At 62.8% G+C, this 15,803-nt stretch overlaps 1 protein-coding gene across 1 annotated transcript in view; it reads left to right on the top strand.

Moving 5' to 3' along the window:
* The window catches only part of CNTN3 (contactin 3), a 63,167-nt gene extending 47,984 nt beyond the window's left edge, over positions 1-15,183 (top strand). The window contains exons 14-23 of the mRNA XM_037521922.2: positions 2,448-2,565; positions 3,010-3,168; positions 3,233-3,382; positions 3,754-3,824; positions 4,228-4,462; positions 5,263-5,378; positions 6,285-6,468; positions 12,818-12,930; positions 13,315-13,483; positions 14,568-15,183. Of these exons, the coding sequence (XP_037377819.1) occupies positions 2,448-2,565; positions 3,010-3,168; positions 3,233-3,382; positions 3,754-3,824; positions 4,228-4,462; positions 5,263-5,378; positions 6,285-6,468; positions 12,818-12,930; positions 13,315-13,483; positions 14,568-14,692 (1,440 nt within the window). The 3' untranslated portion in view covers positions 14,693-15,183. The remainder of the gene's footprint in view (positions 1-2,447; positions 2,566-3,009; positions 3,169-3,232; positions 3,383-3,753; positions 3,825-4,227; positions 4,463-5,262; positions 5,379-6,284; positions 6,469-12,817; positions 12,931-13,314; positions 13,484-14,567) is intronic.
* Positions 15,184-15,803: the final 620 nt, after the last annotated feature.

Genomic DNA, 15,803 nt, shown 5'->3' with positions numbered 1-15,803 from the left:
CCCCCAGCTTGACCGCCGGTCCACACCGCGCCCCTCACCCAGAGCGTGTCCCAGAGGATCCCCTGGGTTCCCGCCTGGGGGTGAGTTCCTGTGTCTGCCCGTCCGTCCGCCTGGCCAGGTGGGACGTGGCGTCCTCCGGGACCCACTTTCCTGCGAGACCGGCGAGAGCATTGATGGTCGGGTTTGCCCAGATTTCCCCTGTGGGAGGAGAGCCAGGCCGCGCCCCAGCCGAGCGGGCGGAGACCGGCCTGGACGTCCGTGGGGTCTTTGCCTTCTGTCTTGGGGCTGTGACTGATGCTTCCTGCGTAGACTTTATGCTCCAGCTTCAGGAAGAAAATTGGTCTAATTTGTAAGATGTAATAATTATACCACTTAGCTGATGTGGACATGAAAAAGAGCATGCAGAATAAATGGCTCATTTGGGGCAATTTAAAATTTTAGATTCAGCAGTCAGGAGATTTAAGGTTTTATCGTAGTCAGCACTCTGATTTTAGAAGCCGTTTGTCTTTCACTGACGTTAGGATGTTAGATCCTTTTTATCAGGAAAAACAGCCTAATGATGTATTTGACATCAGACCTATTTTTCTGTCAGTGAGATTTTGAGGTAAAGCTCGTTCCTGAAGCATCGGGGAGGCTGCTGGGATCCCGGGTTGCTGGTTCTGGAGCAGTGGGGTGCCCTGACCTTGGGGTGATCTTGGTGGCTTCCAGAGTGAAGGACGGATGGACAGAGCTGTTCTGGGTTCCAGGCACTCAAGCAGCCCTAGCGAATGACCTTGTGAACACGCGCCCCAAACTCACTTTCTTCCTCCCTCAAGCCCTGACCAGAGAAACCCCCACTAGTCATGGGGTCAGCTGGCTGCAAACGAGGCAGTGTGTCGGGTGCAGAAGGGCGGGGGCAGGTGGAGCGCAGAGAGTCGCCACTGGTGCCCTCAGATGGGCTCATCCCCCCACAATGCCCAGCACCGTCCCCGTGTATCCCCTTCTGCCAAGCCCGCCCCTGCCGGCCTCTGGCCCACCTGTGTGGCTGACCATGGCTCCTGCCGGCAGCCAGGCCATGGCCCCCCACTCGCCCCGCAGGGAGGGGCTCCCACGGCCAGCCTAAAAGCCCCCTTGCAGGCTCCCGCCAGCGCGATGGGCCAGCTGAGGCACCCCAGCCGGGACCCAGGGCTGGCAGCGCCGACCTCTGGTCTCTGCTGGCCTGGCAGCACAAGTGGCCTAAGTGTTTCCAGCCGTGGGTCTGGGCAGCTGATGGCGTAACCATAGCAACAGGAGCTGAGGGAGACAGATGATGGAACATGGGCCGGGTTCCCATGAAGCTGTGGCCTCTCTGGCCTTTTCAGATCATGCTGTGATGATGGCTGTTTGCTGACGTGGCTGTGTGACTTGGCACGGCTCCTTGCCCCATGTGCATTGGCTCCAGGCACCTCTGCTGGGCCCAGGCCACCTTGCGTCCCTTGGGGCTCTTTGTCCAGGAGCATCCTTTCCGCAGGATGGACCGGCCGGCACGCCCAACCTTGAACATGTGGGCAAGACCCTCAACGTGGGAGCTGGTCTCCAAGTTGAGCCTGTGGTGGGAGCAGCCCCCAGCCAGACTGACCAGCATGGCCTCTGTGGGGTCTCCCACGCTGGGCATGTTCGTTGCTCAGCGGTCACGTGGGCTGCCGTCCCACCCCCGGGCAGCATCAGAGCCCAGCGGCCTGTCTCCGTAGGACTGGAGATGGCCATGGGAAGTGACCTAAGTGTGGGGCCGTGGCCCCTGGGACTCAGCCCCAGAGCAGCCGTCCTCACCGTGGACACTGACACCTGCTGCTCCTGCACCAGCCAAGAGAGTTTTGGATAAGTCGCCGTTTTCAAAGGGTTTCATTTTCCAAGTAATTTCATTGCAGTCTGCGTTTTCGCTACACAGTTGGTCGTGTTGCCTGTTCTTACGCTTCCAAAAGGAGAATCGCTTGAGGTTGGACTTCGAGAAAGAAGGAGGTTTGCTCTGTTAATTGGCGCTGAGAGGTGCCGGCAGGCTCCGCATGGGCAGCTGCTGTTTCAGGACTGGGATGTTTTCATCTCTTCTGCTCTGCCTTGGCGGCTGGCGTCCCTGCCCCCAGCTCGTAGCGAGGGGATTGAGCCGCTTTGGGCTCTTCACGCCCCAGAGCGCGTCTCCTCCGGGCTAATCCCGCGTCCCCCCAGCAAATGCCGGCGCCCCGGTTCTTCCCGGGCAGACGATGGCGGAGGCGGGAGGCGGAGGCCCCGCGCCGGGTGGGAAGGCGCGTCTCCAGGCTGCGCCTGCCGTGTCCACCTCGAAGCCAGCCCCGCCCGGCCGGCGCCCGCCGCTGCCGAGGGGCCGGGGCTGCCCGAGTGGCCGCCCGCCCCAGGCCTGCTGCCGCTCGGCCTCCCCCGAAGGCGGCGGCCGCCCGGGGTGCCCGCGACGCCCCCTGTCCCCGCTGTCCCCGCAGGGCGCGTCGGGCGACCTCCTGATCCGGGACGTGCAGCTGCGCCACGCCGGCCGCTACGCGTGCGAGGCGCGCACGGGCGCGGACAGCGTGTCCTCCGCCGCGGACCTCGTCGTGCGAGGTGAGCCGCGCGTGGCCGGGCGTGCGGGCCGGCGGGCGGGGAGGCGCGGCCGCGGCCCCCGGAGCCCCGGCATGTCCGCGTGCGGGGCGGGGAGAGGGCCGGGCCGGGCCGGGCCGGGCGGGCGGGTCAAGGACGGGGCGGGCCGGGGCCCCAGGGCCTGGCCGCCGCGGTGCTGGGTGGCCGCGGGGCGCAGACGCCGGAGCTCCCGCGGGAGCGGGCGGCCCCCACCAGCCGACCTCAGGGGTCCGCGAGCCCGGGGAGGGCGCCCCGCGCGCACGGCCGGGCCGGGGCGGAAACGGCGCCGAGTTCCGCGGAACCGAGGCCCGGGGAGCCGCGCCGCGAGCGGGACTCGGCCTCCGAGGCCCTCGGCGCCCGGGGCGGGGGCGGGGGTCGCGCGGCTCCGGGGGACCCTCCGGGTGGAGCTGACCGCGCCGCTGCCCGCAGGTGCGCCCGGGCCGCCGGGGGACGTGCGCGTGGACGAGGTCACGGCCACGACGGCGCGGCTGTCCTGGGGCGCGGGCGCGGACAACCGCAGCCCGGTGCTGGCGCACGCCGTGCAGGCCCGCTCGCCCTTCTCCGTGGGCTGGCAGGCGGCGGCCACAGGTGGGGCGCGCCCCGGGGAGCCCGGGCGCCGGCCCGCGCGCGCGCTCACTGCCGCCCCCCGCAGAGCCCGCGGCCGTGGACGGGCGCGCGCGCACAGCCACGGTGGTCGGGCTCAGCCCGTGGGTGGAGTACGAGTTCCGCGTGGTGGCCCGCAACCGCGTCGGCGGCGGGGAGCCCAGCGCGCCCTCGGAGAAAGTAAGGACCGCGGAGGCAGGTCAGTGCTCCGTCCGGCGGCCGGGGGCTGGGCGGCGCGGGCTGGCGGCCCGTCGGGCGCGCGGAGCCCGGCCTGGGCGCGGCGCGGGGCTGAGGGCGGCGCTGCCGACGTGCGTGGGGCCTGGCGGGAGGCCCGGCGCGGGCCCGGAGCGCGGCCCGGAGAGCCGCGGAGCCGGCGCGGGCCCAGGCTGCGGGGCGCGGCGGGCGGGCCGGGCCCCTTCTGCAGAGGCCTCCGGAGCCGGAGGACGCGCCCCGCGCGGAGACCAACCCCGACGCCCGAGCCGGGCCCTGCTGCCCCGCGCCAGGCAGCGGCGGCCCCGCGCCGGCCCCAGACGCCGCGGCCGCGGGACCGGGCTCTGTCTCTGCCCCCAGCTCCGGCGGTGCCTCCTGCGGACGTCGGCGGGGGCGGCGGCGGCGGGTCCGAGCTGGTCATCACCTGGGACGTGAGTGTCCTGAGCGCCCCCCGGCGGTCCAGCAGCTGCGCCCCGGCCGTGCCCCCCATGGGCCCCCACCGCTGCCCCTGGCCGCCCCCCCCCCCCACCGGTCGCCCTCGGAGCATGTCCCGGCCACGCCCCAGCGCCCTGGCCGCCTGCCCTGCGCAGTCCCTCCCTGGCCGGGCTTGCGGGCCGGGCGTGGGCTCCCTCGAAGCCAGTGGCACCCAAGCCGTCTCTTCACCGGAGACGTGGCGGATGCCGAGCAGCTGTGCCTGCCGGCCAGTGACCCAAGACACCGGCTCGCGCTGGCGGCCCCTCCCGGGTGGGCCCGGAGGGAAACACCGCCGGACGTGTCCTCCGCAACAGATGCAACGGCCCTGGTGGGGGCGGCCTTACCGTGTCCTCCCTGCAGCCCGTCCCCGAGGAGCTGCAGAGCGGCCAGGGCTTCGGCTACCTGGTGGCCTTCCGGCCCCTGGGCGTCCCCACCTGGATGCAGACGGTGGTCACGGCCCCGGACGCGCCGCGCTTCGTCTTCCGCAACGCGAGCATCCTGCCCATGTCCCCGTACGAGGTGCGGGTGGGCGTCTACAACCGCAGAGGCGAGGGCCCCTTCAGCCCCGTGAGCACCATCTTCTCGGCCGAGGAGGGTGAGCAGGCGGCGCGCCAACCTCAGGGGTGCCGGCGCGGGCGTCGCGGTGAGGACGAGCAGGCCGTGTCCCGCACTGATCGTGCCGCGGCAGCCCAGTTTCCCCTGCAGCCAGACGCAAGCCCCTCTGGGGCCTGTGCCACGCTCCTGCACGTGTGGGCAGCATCTGCATCCCGCAAGCCGCTGCTGGGCCTGTCCTGCCTCACTGCCCCTGCTGACCCGTCAGCCCTTCTGGCCTGGGCGCGCCCCACTTCTGGAGGCCCACGAGTGGGCCAAGGCTTCAGTCAGGGCTTGGCTGGCTGTCAGACGCGCAGGCCCATGGTGTGGACCTGAGGGACGTTCAGTGCCATGAGAGCTGCGGGCCTCTGTCCCTGTCCACGCAGACCCAGGTTCTCATGGGGCCCTTAGAGGGCAGCCCTGGATGGACGGAGCGAGGCTCCCTGGACTGCCCCTGCAGGTGGCCCCTGTGGCAGGGCCTGACTGCCCTGGACGTGGCAGGACAGGCTTCAACAAGACAAAAAAATGAAACAAAAAGCCCACAGGCACAGGGACCCCCAAGCAGCCACCGTGGGGTAAAGGGGAGAGGAGGGTGTGGGAGGAGGAAGCAGAAGGAGAGAAATAGGAGCTGAGAGGCCAGCGTGGCAGATGCTGAGGATGCGGAGGTCGTCCTGGCAGGGATGGTGTTCTCAGGGGTTCCGGAGCTGTTCACGGTATCTCCTAGTAGGGGACGGACATACAGCCAGAGACTTGAAATCAAGCAGCAAGTGACAGTGACGGTCACGCTCCCCTTTCTGTCCCCAGAGCCTACAGCCGCACCCGAGCAGGTCTCAGCGAACAGCCTATCTTCCTCGGAGATCCAGGTCTCCTGGGCCGCAGCCCCATGGGAGCCAAGCAACGGGCGTCTGCTGGGCTACGAGGTAACCCCCCATGCATCAGCCGTGGCGCTTGGCCATCAGCGAGGTGGTGGCTGTCCGGGTTCCATCCCTGGTGGCTCAGGCTGGCCGAGGCAGAGCAGATGGTCACCTACGAGGACCCTGAGGGTCTGGGTGGTGGTGACCTGACCAGTGGGGCCTGGTGTGGGGAGCCCCAGGGTGACGGAGCGGGTGTCCCGTTAGCTCAGCACAATCGGAGTTCAGCAGGAAGTCACATTTGTGTAAAGAGCAGAAGGAACCAGTCCTCAGACAGGAGGAGACGCATATGCACACCGTTGGTGTGAGGGCTGCACTCTGGCTGGCAAGACTAGGGAGGTGGCAGAGCAGCGACCCCAGGCTTGGTGGGGCCATGCCTGGAGGGGGGTGAGGATGGGAGATGCCTCCCTAGAGCCCCTGGGTGTCTCGCGGGGGTGACCAGATGAGGGCGGCCGCAGGAGTGGAGTCACCGCATCGGGAGGAGAGGCTGCTCTGGCTCTTCTGTCTTCCTGCTGTGAGACCCTGAGCAAGTCAGAAGCCCCCGGCACCATTAAAGATAAGCGTAGAGAAAGACCCATGTGTGGCTGGAGAGCAGAAGAGATGAAGCAGCCAGTGGCGGAGCTGCGCAGGGCTGGGCTTCTGGGAGGCTGGCCGTGGGCCTGGGTGTCAGGGCCGGGGCGGGAGCAGCTGAGCCACATCCCGTAAGGCCAGAGCTCAGCGCTAGCTCTGGCGGCTCACTCTGGCCGCTGTCTGCTGCCCGTCCAGGCCCCTTGCTTCCGTGGCTGTGACCTGGGGCGGCACTTGGTACAAGTAGGTCCTGAGAAAGGCCCACAGGACCAGCGGTGGGTGCAGGGTGGACACTCACCTCCTCGAGGGGCCCCATGTTACGGTCACACCTGCATCTCTGCCCGCCAGGTGCGGTACTGGGCTGATGGGGAAGAGAGCTCCTCCAGCCAGGTCAAGGTGGCAGGAAATGAGACAGCGGCCCGACTGCGTGGCCTGAGGAGCAACCTGGCCTACCACACAGCCGTTCGCGCCTACAACAGCGCCGGCCCCGGCCCCTTCAGCGCCGCTGTCAACACAACCACCGAGAAGACCCGTACGTACGGTCTTGTGTTTTGAATGACGAGGAGCTGGTTTCCCCCAGGGTGGTCCCTCCTCTGTTGCTGATTTCGGGCAGCCCACATCCAGAGGGAGCCCTACACACCTCTCAGCACAAGGTCCCTGCACCCCTAGAAACCTCAGGTGAAAACGAATGCCCCCCCTTGAGAACTCTTAGTGGGTGTCCAGCAAGTCTGTCCAAGTCCATCTTAACGTGACCAGTTTAGTTGGCTCATCTTTAGGTCTGTTTTGTGCCCCAAGATTTTTGCTAAGCAGGGATGAGTCCCCTGTCACTGCAGGGAAGCCGGAGTGATCTTGGTCTCTTTGCTCGCTCTATCATTCAGAAGTTGTGAATGAACATTCCAGGGTGGCCACTGGAAGACGACAGTCCTCGTGGACATATTGGCACTCGATGAAACTCTGACCAGTGAACTTGGCGTCGCCTATAGAGCTGGGTGTTCACAGGCAGGTGCACTTGCCCTGGTGGGCTCCCCCTGGCTCAGCTGTGGTGGGGCTCAGGGAAACCGCAGCGCCCTGGCCCCACGTCACAGGTGTCACTGCCTGCTTGCACTGCTTTCCCACGGCCCTGCCGTTGGGATAGGCACTGTCGCCTCAGTGGATGGCGGAGAGGGTTTGCTGTGCTCTGGGGCCTCGGCTCCTCTTTAGCCTGCCTGTGACGAGCCGGTGTCTATCCTACAGGCGGGGAAGTAGCTTCAACTCAGCCATCACATGCTCTTACTTACAAAAAGCCAGTTTTCTTCATTTATATTCAAAATTTACTAACTCAGTAAAAGTGTCTGCTCGTGATGACCTTGCATGGGGTGGGGCAGTTACTTTGCTTGACTATCAATTTCACTAATACATTTTATTTCTTTTGTGGGACCCTCGCCGGTGGCCGGGGAACAAACCGGCGCTGCAGAGGCTGCGGGCAGCCTCGCAGCCCAGCGCTCAACGGCTGCGCCACCAGGGGAGGCCCTCACTAATACATTTTTATTTTCACATGTAATCCCCAAATTTTTATGAGAACATATATTTACTTTCTAAACATATCAAGAACATCAGTAATACACTTGCTAACATGACCAGTGTTGTGAATAAGTTAAAATATGTATATATAAAGTATGATTCTACTGTTTCACATTTTCATTAACCAGTGTTGGTTGATGGAAACATGCATATGTATCTTTGCACTTTCTATGTGAAAGAGTTTGGCTGCCGACTTCCTGGTGTAATGACGGTGCAGAAGAAACGCTTAGCAACAGACCATACACATCCCTCTACCAGGCACATTCGCCAGTAACCAACTAGCTTGTCAGTTGAATGTTTTCCTTCACTGTTGGGGAAGGCCTGGCCCAAGCTCTTGTTCATGACTTACGGGGGGACCAGACCAGGAAGCTTGTGGGTGTGGGAACACTTAACGGAAGATACTCTGTATTCAGAACTCCTCACTCACTGTGCTTGGTATTCCCAATGACAGTTCCAAGTTAGTAAAATTTAAATGTGCATCATTATTTATATATTCAAAGCACAGCATCCATCAAAAATTCTGATTGCAAAAATATGTGCAAAGTAGTTTGTCTGGCTGGTTCTCTGACTTAATAGCGGATGTGATTACTTGCTAGGAGATGATGATTATAGAAAAGTGTGACTTGGAATCAGAATTCACTGAACTGGTGTGACCGACCAAGGGGAGAGGTTGTGCATAAGTCAGTGAGGCTGTCAGGATGATGTGCAATGCGCGAGGTGCAGATTTAAGAAGCAGCAGCCTCTTTCTATTTAGAGGTAGCATGTGAACACTCAGTCTCCAGGATTTGCAGGATGGTGACTTGAACAGCCACCATGAAGCAGTCCCCAGCCCCGCCCTGAGCGTGTCCTGTGTCCCTTGCTGATTCTTCAGTCATTCCCTGACTTGAGGTGAGGTGAGGATGCTGAGGCAGGTGCTGGTCCCTGAGCTGACCTGAGGTCATGGAGTGAGTGGAGGCCAGTATTCACATGTGACAGGCTTTGTGCCGGCCTCTCCTTCCGCCTCGGGAGTCAAGTATCTGTGGCTCAGTGAACACCAGTATTTGTTGGGATTTTATTCCTTACTGACTTGGGGGGGGGTGTCCCAGGAGCCCAGACTCCCACGCTGCTGGGATGCTCCAGAAGCTGGCACCCCGCCCATGCGGGCGAGCTGGTCTGCGTGACTGCTGAGCGTTGCTGGGGAGAAACCCCGCACGGGGCAGAAACTCCTACGTTCCCCAGTCAGTCCAAGATTGCATATAAAGAATGTGTTATTTTTAAACACTTGATTTTTTAAGGGCCCCCAGTTTTCCAAAGGCACCAAGATAAAACAAAACCATCTTTTGTATTAAATGTATTTTTTATTGAAGGAACATCGATCGTATCATAACATTACATGTTTCCGGTACATGTGACTAAAAATTAACAGGAGTGTGTCATCCATTTCCTCCATACGCCACGTAGCTGGGAAACCATGGGGTGTTGTCTTTCTCCATCTGACCGGCCTCGCTCAGCAAGACTCCCTGCAGGTCCATCCTGGAGTCACAGTGGCAGGACTTTGCCTTTTTCATAGCTGAGTAGGATTCCACTGTGTCCACGACCACATCTGCTCTGTCCTGAGCACTTAGACTGTTTGCAGCTCCTGGCTGTTGTAAATGGTGCTGCAGTGAACAGTCTGTTCATGCTACTTCCGATCTCATTACTGGCAGCTCTTAAGATTCATCCTGACCCTTGACCTGGCTTTGGCTTCAAATCCCATTTAACAGCCTGGTGAGGTTGTTCGATGACCTATGAAAAGAATTGTCATCACGCCTTCAGCGTGAAGAGCTGAAATCTCGTCCTGGCGACTTGCTTGTTGTGTCTGCCCCTCTGGATTGTAGACATTGCCCCTCTGACTGGCTCTCCTGCCCACGTGCCTGGCAGGAGCCCGGGGACCCAGCAGGAGGAGTGGCCATCTGGCTGGAGGTGGATGGGACTCAGAACAGGCCAGTCCCAAGCGCCGGGGCCATCAGGCCTGCCTCTCCTGAGAACACAGAGCTCCCGGGGGCCCTGCACTGTCCTGCGTAAATGAGCAGGTTCCATGGCAGGGCAGCCGAGGGCTTCCTCGTGGGTCTCGGTGCGAGGCGCCACCTCAGTGCAGAGCTGGGCGACAGCTGTGATGGATGCTCAGCACAAGGACTCTCGTTGAGTGTCGTGGCTCCATTAAACACTTCATTTTTGATATCCAAATACTTGTGGTTTTCAGAAGTATTTCTCATTTACGCATGAATTATGCTCTCCAAGTTACCTAAGAGAGGTCTCTGTTCCCTCACCCAAAGAGCGCTGACACCAAGAACTCTCCTGCTCAAAGGGGCTGATGGAAACTGCAGACGGCTTCTTACAGGAAACATGGAGAGTTTTATGTCTGGAGATTGGGAGAGGGAATTTGTGGAGCAAACATTCCGCTGTTTAACTGAAAAGTCGAGTGGTGATTCCAGCTGCAGCTGGGGGTAGGGGAAATGGGTGGGGACTTTCGATCTCGGGCGGTGTCCTGCCTAGCAGACCCGCGCTGACTTTCTAAAGCCAAGTTTGTGGTCACCCTGCGCCCGCCTGAGCAGGACCTGGTGTGCCCCCCCCACATTCCTGGTCTCCTGCTCTCAGCCCCGCACCTGCCATCCGCTGCTCTGTCATCCGCCCACCCTCCAGACCTCTGTCCTCGGCCCCCCTCCCTCCCCCAGCCCCCTCCTGCCGCCATCACAGCCTGTCCAGGCCAGGCCCAGGGCAACTGGCCCCTGACTCTGTCCATGTGGCTTCCTTCTCGCAGTTGCCTCCTCAGATGGGCTTTGCTGCCAGGAGCACCTCCGGGCTGTTCTGTCCCCTGGACAGGCTGGTCAGGGGTGGCTGTGGGGCCTGGGGCTGGGGCATGAGCGCTGAGTTGTGCACCCCACCTACACGCACCACTGGAGACTCGGGGTTAGTGCTGCTCGCAGACTCGGGCGCGGGTCCCCCGCCTGTGGTCACAGGTTTTGCGGGCTTGGGGGAGGGACAGCCACGTGCCCTGGAGTCAGCTGTGAGCTGGGGAGGGACCTACTGGTCCCTCAGCTGCGGGGGGGCGCCTAGCTTCCTCGCGGCTCTGCAAGACGCTGCCCCCGCCCCGGAATTCTCTCGTCAGTCGTGACCGCTCTGCTTATGCTTCTCAAGTGTCAAGTTTTTATTACCCAAAGCGGTGGAGATTGTGGTCAAGGAACTCCCTGCCATTTTGAACAAAGAAAGATCGTCTTCCTTGGCATTCTAGGCTGCGTTCCAGGACAGTCGTGTCTGGCCCGGGATGGACGGTGAGGCAGGCGTTGAGCTGTATCCTTAAGGCCCCAGTTTCTAGCCACGAGGACTTTGCAGGACTTTGCGATGCTCGCAGAGATACTGGGAGAAGCGGGGCCCCGTATGTGGGGAGGTGGCTGGGGTGCCAGGTTGGCGTGTGCCAACACCCGCGCTCAGTCCGGTCGGTCACAGGTGGGCGTCTCAGCCCCGCAGCCCCTCCCCTGGGCTCCCCAGGCCTACTTGGGCAGTCAGGACGCTGTCCAGAGAGTGGCTGGTCGGCATGGCAGGGGCCGGGCTCTCAGGCCCTGTGTTGGGAGTGGACGCTGCTGTGTCTCCACCAGGAGATCACGGGGTCCAGACAGGCAGCCCCCTGTTCTAACAGCCCCCTTGCGCCGTGGAGAGGAAAGAGGCCTGCCGCTGCCATTTGGGAAGACGGAAAGCCAAAAAGCCAAGCCCGCCTGTGGTCCTGCGCTAGGCAGTGCCCGCTCCGCTGGCGCCTCTTCCCGGCCGAGCGGCTAGGCTGTCCCCGTGTCCTGGCAGGTGGCAGGGGAGGCTACCTGCCTGTCACACCGGCTTGCAGGCCACTCTTCACGGGTACTTCAGTCTGGGCGTGTCCTGGCCCCTGCCCACAGGAGACTCTCCCTGCCGGGCTGTCCACAGCTCCAGGCAGTGGTGATGGTGTCCAGCCGGTCTCGTGGGGAGGTATCACCCCTGGTGCGTGGGGCCCCTGGGGAGCAGTGGCCGCCAGTGAGCCCTCTAAATACAGCCGTGTCCTGCCTCTCTGCGGCAGTTAAAGTAGCCTTTGTCGTCTTTTCCCTATTTCTGCATACTCAAAAGTAGAACTTGAGTTGACAGAAAGTGTTAAACATCAGGCAGCTGCACACGGAACCTGCTGTAATGTCTGCCTGTCCCTGGACTGGAGGATGGACAGGAGCACGTGCTTTGGGGGGAGGCCACACTCCAGGAGCACCCCCAGATGGCCGCAACCCAGTCCTGCCCGCCGGGCGCAGGCAGCACCCCCTCTATGACGTACCCGACTTGCTCCAGGCCCCACCCACGCTCCGCAGGCCACTCTCTGCCCGCTAGCCGTCTGGCCGGTGGTGCTCACAACGCCTGGGCGCTGTCCACGCAGGTTGCGACCTGAAGGGCGTCCCTCCCCAAGGCCAGGTGCTGCTGCCTGCTGAGCGCTGCCCTGGGCGGCTTGAGCGGCTCCCGGCGGAGGGTTCCTTCCCTTAGAGGCCGCGGTCCTTGGTCCGCGGCCCTTAGGTCCGGCTCCTTGAGCCCACATCCGCGGACATCAGCACGGGTGGGTGGAAGTGGACGGCGGCAGTTTCATGACTGAGCCGCACTGAGAGCAAAATGATGATGCAGGCATGAGCCTGGGCCTGGGAGACCCCAGGTGGCCCTGAGCAGGGTTGTGGTCCGAGCGCGTCCACCCCTCCCCGGGGCTCGTCCCCTTTGGAGCACGGGCCTGCTCGCCAGGCCCGGCTCTGTGGCCATCCCTTGTGCAGGATGCGGCTGGGCCCCATCTTGGGGACCCTGGAGCTGAGCCCCAAGCCCCGGTCCTCTCGGAGCTTGGTGGTGACCGCGAAGTCCTCACTAGTGTGCAGTGTGTTGCCTTATTTTTCTCCAAATTGACTTAAACTTGGTAAACCAGGACTGAAACAGAGTCTGTTGCTCTTCCTCCGCGGACGCCGTCACTTCTACCTGCTCGGGGTCCCTTCCTATCGCCTCTGTGTGCCCAGAGGGCCCCGGCCTGGCCTCCCCGGCCGTCCACATCAGCCCTCGTCGAGGAGGTGGAGCCCCTGGCCGCTCCAGCCTCCGTTTTCCAGGACAGGAGTGCGCAGGGCCTCTAAGGGGACTCTGTCTAAGGGGGCTCCCCAGGGATGGTTCGGCCCCTGCCCACTCGGTGCCCCGCCTCTCCCTGAGGCCCCAGACCCTGCCCGCTGCGCCCTCCTGCCTCACCCTGCGGCCCCTGTCCCGCCCACTGCGCCCTCCTGTCCCTTCCCTGTCAGCTGGCCCTGCTGAAATCTCTCTCTGCCCTCCAGCCCCCAGCCAGGCCCCAGGAAACGTGGCTTGGAACGCCACCGGCAGGAAGGTCCTCCTGCGCTGGGAGCGCGTGACCGCCGCGGAGAACGAGTCGGAGGTGACCGGCTACAAGGCGAGTGGGGTGGGCGGGTCTGGACGCTGCTGACCTGATTCCTGTAACCAGCTCCCATGCGGATGACAGGCCGCCTACACGCAGGTGCTCCTGCGAGGTGATTTCTCGAATGTTGATTTAAGCGACCTGGTTCCTCGTGTGGAATTTTGGATGTTGGCTGCTGCGTGTACCGGCGAGCCAGAGACCCCACCACAGCGGCCGCGGCCACCGGGGGTCCCCACATCGGCCCAGCGCCCCCCACGACGCGCAGCCCCACCCTGGGGAGGGTGTGGGCTCCCCGCGACCTCGACGGAGGAGCTGCTGGACGGCTGGGGCTGGCCGGGGTGGGACCCGGCGCGTGGAGCGGGGACAGGCCCACCAGAGCCGCGTGTCCTTGTGTCCTAGGTCTTCTACAGGACGAGCAGCCAGAGCCGCGCGCAGGTGCTGAGCACCAACGAGACGCGCGCCGAGCTGCTGCTGCCGCGGCAGGAGGACTGCGTGGTGGAGGTGAAGGCCAGCACGGCCGGGGGCGACGGGGCCAGCAGCGGTCAGGTCCGGATCCCCAGAGTCAGCGGTGAGTGGGCCTGCGTCTCCCCGCGGGGGCCTGTGGGCCGGCGGGGGCCCTGCAGGGGCACGCTGGGCGGGCTCAGGGTTCGCACTGGAGGTGCCGGCTTGGAGAACATACCCTGAATGCGACTGGGGAGGGGCAGCCATGCCCGCCTTTAAGGCCACTTGTTGCCACCTGGATGTTACAGGTGAATCTTGTAGATGCCTGAAAAAGCAGAAAGATGGACATCGTCCGGGTCAGCATTGGCCAAACCGAAAATTAAGTATCTGAGCCATTCGGAGCGGCCGTAGGCCTGGGGGTGGCAGGGCCAGTGAGCCCGAGCTCGTGCTGCCCTGGCCTGCTCACCTGGCTTTGCCTTTCAAAGCCCAAACGGAAGCTTCCTGCAGAGCCCGGTCCGCGCGCCCTGGAAGGCTGGTGCCTGCATAGACCGGGCAGGCCTATGGCCTCGCCCACCTGTCCCGGTGCTGAACAGTGACCGGCATAGGTGGAGGTGGAGGGTGGACAGGCTGGAGCCGCCGGGGCTGCCCATTCAGCCCAGCGCACAGGGCCCTCTGCTCAGGCCTGGAGGGCGGATATTCCAGGAGTGGAGGTGGGCGTCAGCGGGGCCAAGCGGCCCGGCCTCCTGCTCACCGGAGCCTCAGCGCCGACCTGAGCTGGCCCTGAGCCCTCTGGCGGCGCCTCCGGCGGGGAGCCTGCAAGACAGTCGCCAGGGAAACCCGGCTGCCGGCTTGCCTGGGTCGTGTTTCTGTGTTAATCAGAACTCCTTTACCTACAGATGCTTAAAACAGAAACAAACACAGATTTGCCAAACTCTCGTCCAATGGAGCTTTAATTAAATTGTGGGATTATCTCAAAATTGCCTGTAGTATGTACGGTTGTTTTCAAAATGATTAAGTTGCTTTCCCAATTTCAATTAAAGTTAAATCATAGGAGATGAACAAAGCCTGGAATCACTTTAGAGAATGAGTTTTTATAGCTACTCTTGCCAATCAGTAGATGCCGCTCCTGTTAGTAAAACAAGGGCGAAAAGTAACCGGCAGTCCAGGCTGCACCCCGCGTGTGTCCCCACCCAGCCGCCCTGTCTCTGCAGGTCCGCCTGCCCGCGGCTGTGCCCCCGCCTTCACCTGCGTGCACCCCGTGTCCAGGGGCTCACACGTCCTGCTGCTGCTCCTCCCTGCCGCCCTGTGGAGAGACCAGCCCTTCATCATCTACTAGAAACTTCTCTGGTTGCAGAAAAAGTGCTTTTGTGAAATGCAGTGATGATGCATGGTTTTTTTTTTTTCCTCACCTCTGTATTTTTAACTTTCTACATAGGTAAAAGGAATATAATTTGAGAAAGCAGTAAACCCTTTAAGGGGAATCTGAAATGCCTTAACATTTACTTGATAAACCAAAGGAATTTACACGTTACATACTTTAGACTTTTGATAGAGATGTTCTTAAGCTATGATTTTAAGCACTGCCTCCGGATAAAGGTGTGCACTCCCAGGTGCACACATGCAGGTGTGCAGGTGTGCAGCACACACATGCACACTCAGGCACTCACGTGCACAGGCACGCACACGTGCACACACGTTTGTTGTCCTTTTTTTCATTTGGGGAAATGTGATTCATCCAAATGCTGCCTCGCTGTGGCGGCATCTTGGAAATGCCTTGGGGAACAACGCCGAGGGCCAGAGGCCTCGAGGCTGAAGCTCCCCCAGAGGCCAAGGCGCTGGGGCTGGCCTGACGGGCTCCCGGCCCAGCTGCCGGCCACCCCAGGCGTCCCCCGCCCGAGCGGCGCCGGGCGGCCCGCGGGCCGGCCAGGTCGGGAGGCGGGCGCACCGCACGGGCCGGGGCCGCCGTCTTCACCGCTGTTCTCCCTGGTTCTGGTTTACAATCGATTCCTCACATCATAAAGTGGAAACCGTGTTTTATCTTGCTCAGACTTCTTTTAACGAGGAGGAACTGTGCTCACGCCTGCGATGGAGCCGGCAGTTGGTGACAGCCCCTGACCCGAGGGCCACCCCGCCCGCTCCCCAGGGCGCCGGCCCCTCCCAGGCCGGGCGGTGCGCGCGGGACGCGGCCTGCGGGCTTCTCCCTCCTTCCCGCCAGATGCACACCCGCGGCCGGGCTCCCTCCGCGGAGCGGCCGGGCCGGGTTCGCGGCCGGCAGGCGGGTCCGGCGGGCCCGCAGGCTGCGCTCCGCCCCGGCGCGGGCGGGGGGCGCGGGGGGCGCGGGGGGCGCGGGGGGCCCGGCCGGCCCGTCTCCGCGAGATGCCCCCTGTTTCATATTGAAAAGTGTGACGCGGCTGGAGCCCCGCGCGCGTCCCGCGGTGTCTGTAGCG

The sequence above is a fragment of the Talpa occidentalis genome, unplaced genomic scaffold, assembly GCF_014898055.3.
Source record: "Talpa occidentalis isolate TD23 unplaced genomic scaffold, MPIMG_talOcc4v2.1 talOcc4.10, whole genome shotgun sequence".
NCBI lineage: Eukaryota > Metazoa > Chordata > Mammalia > Eulipotyphla > Talpidae > Talpa > Talpa occidentalis.
This window is presented reverse-complemented; position numbering and strand designations above follow the sequence as displayed.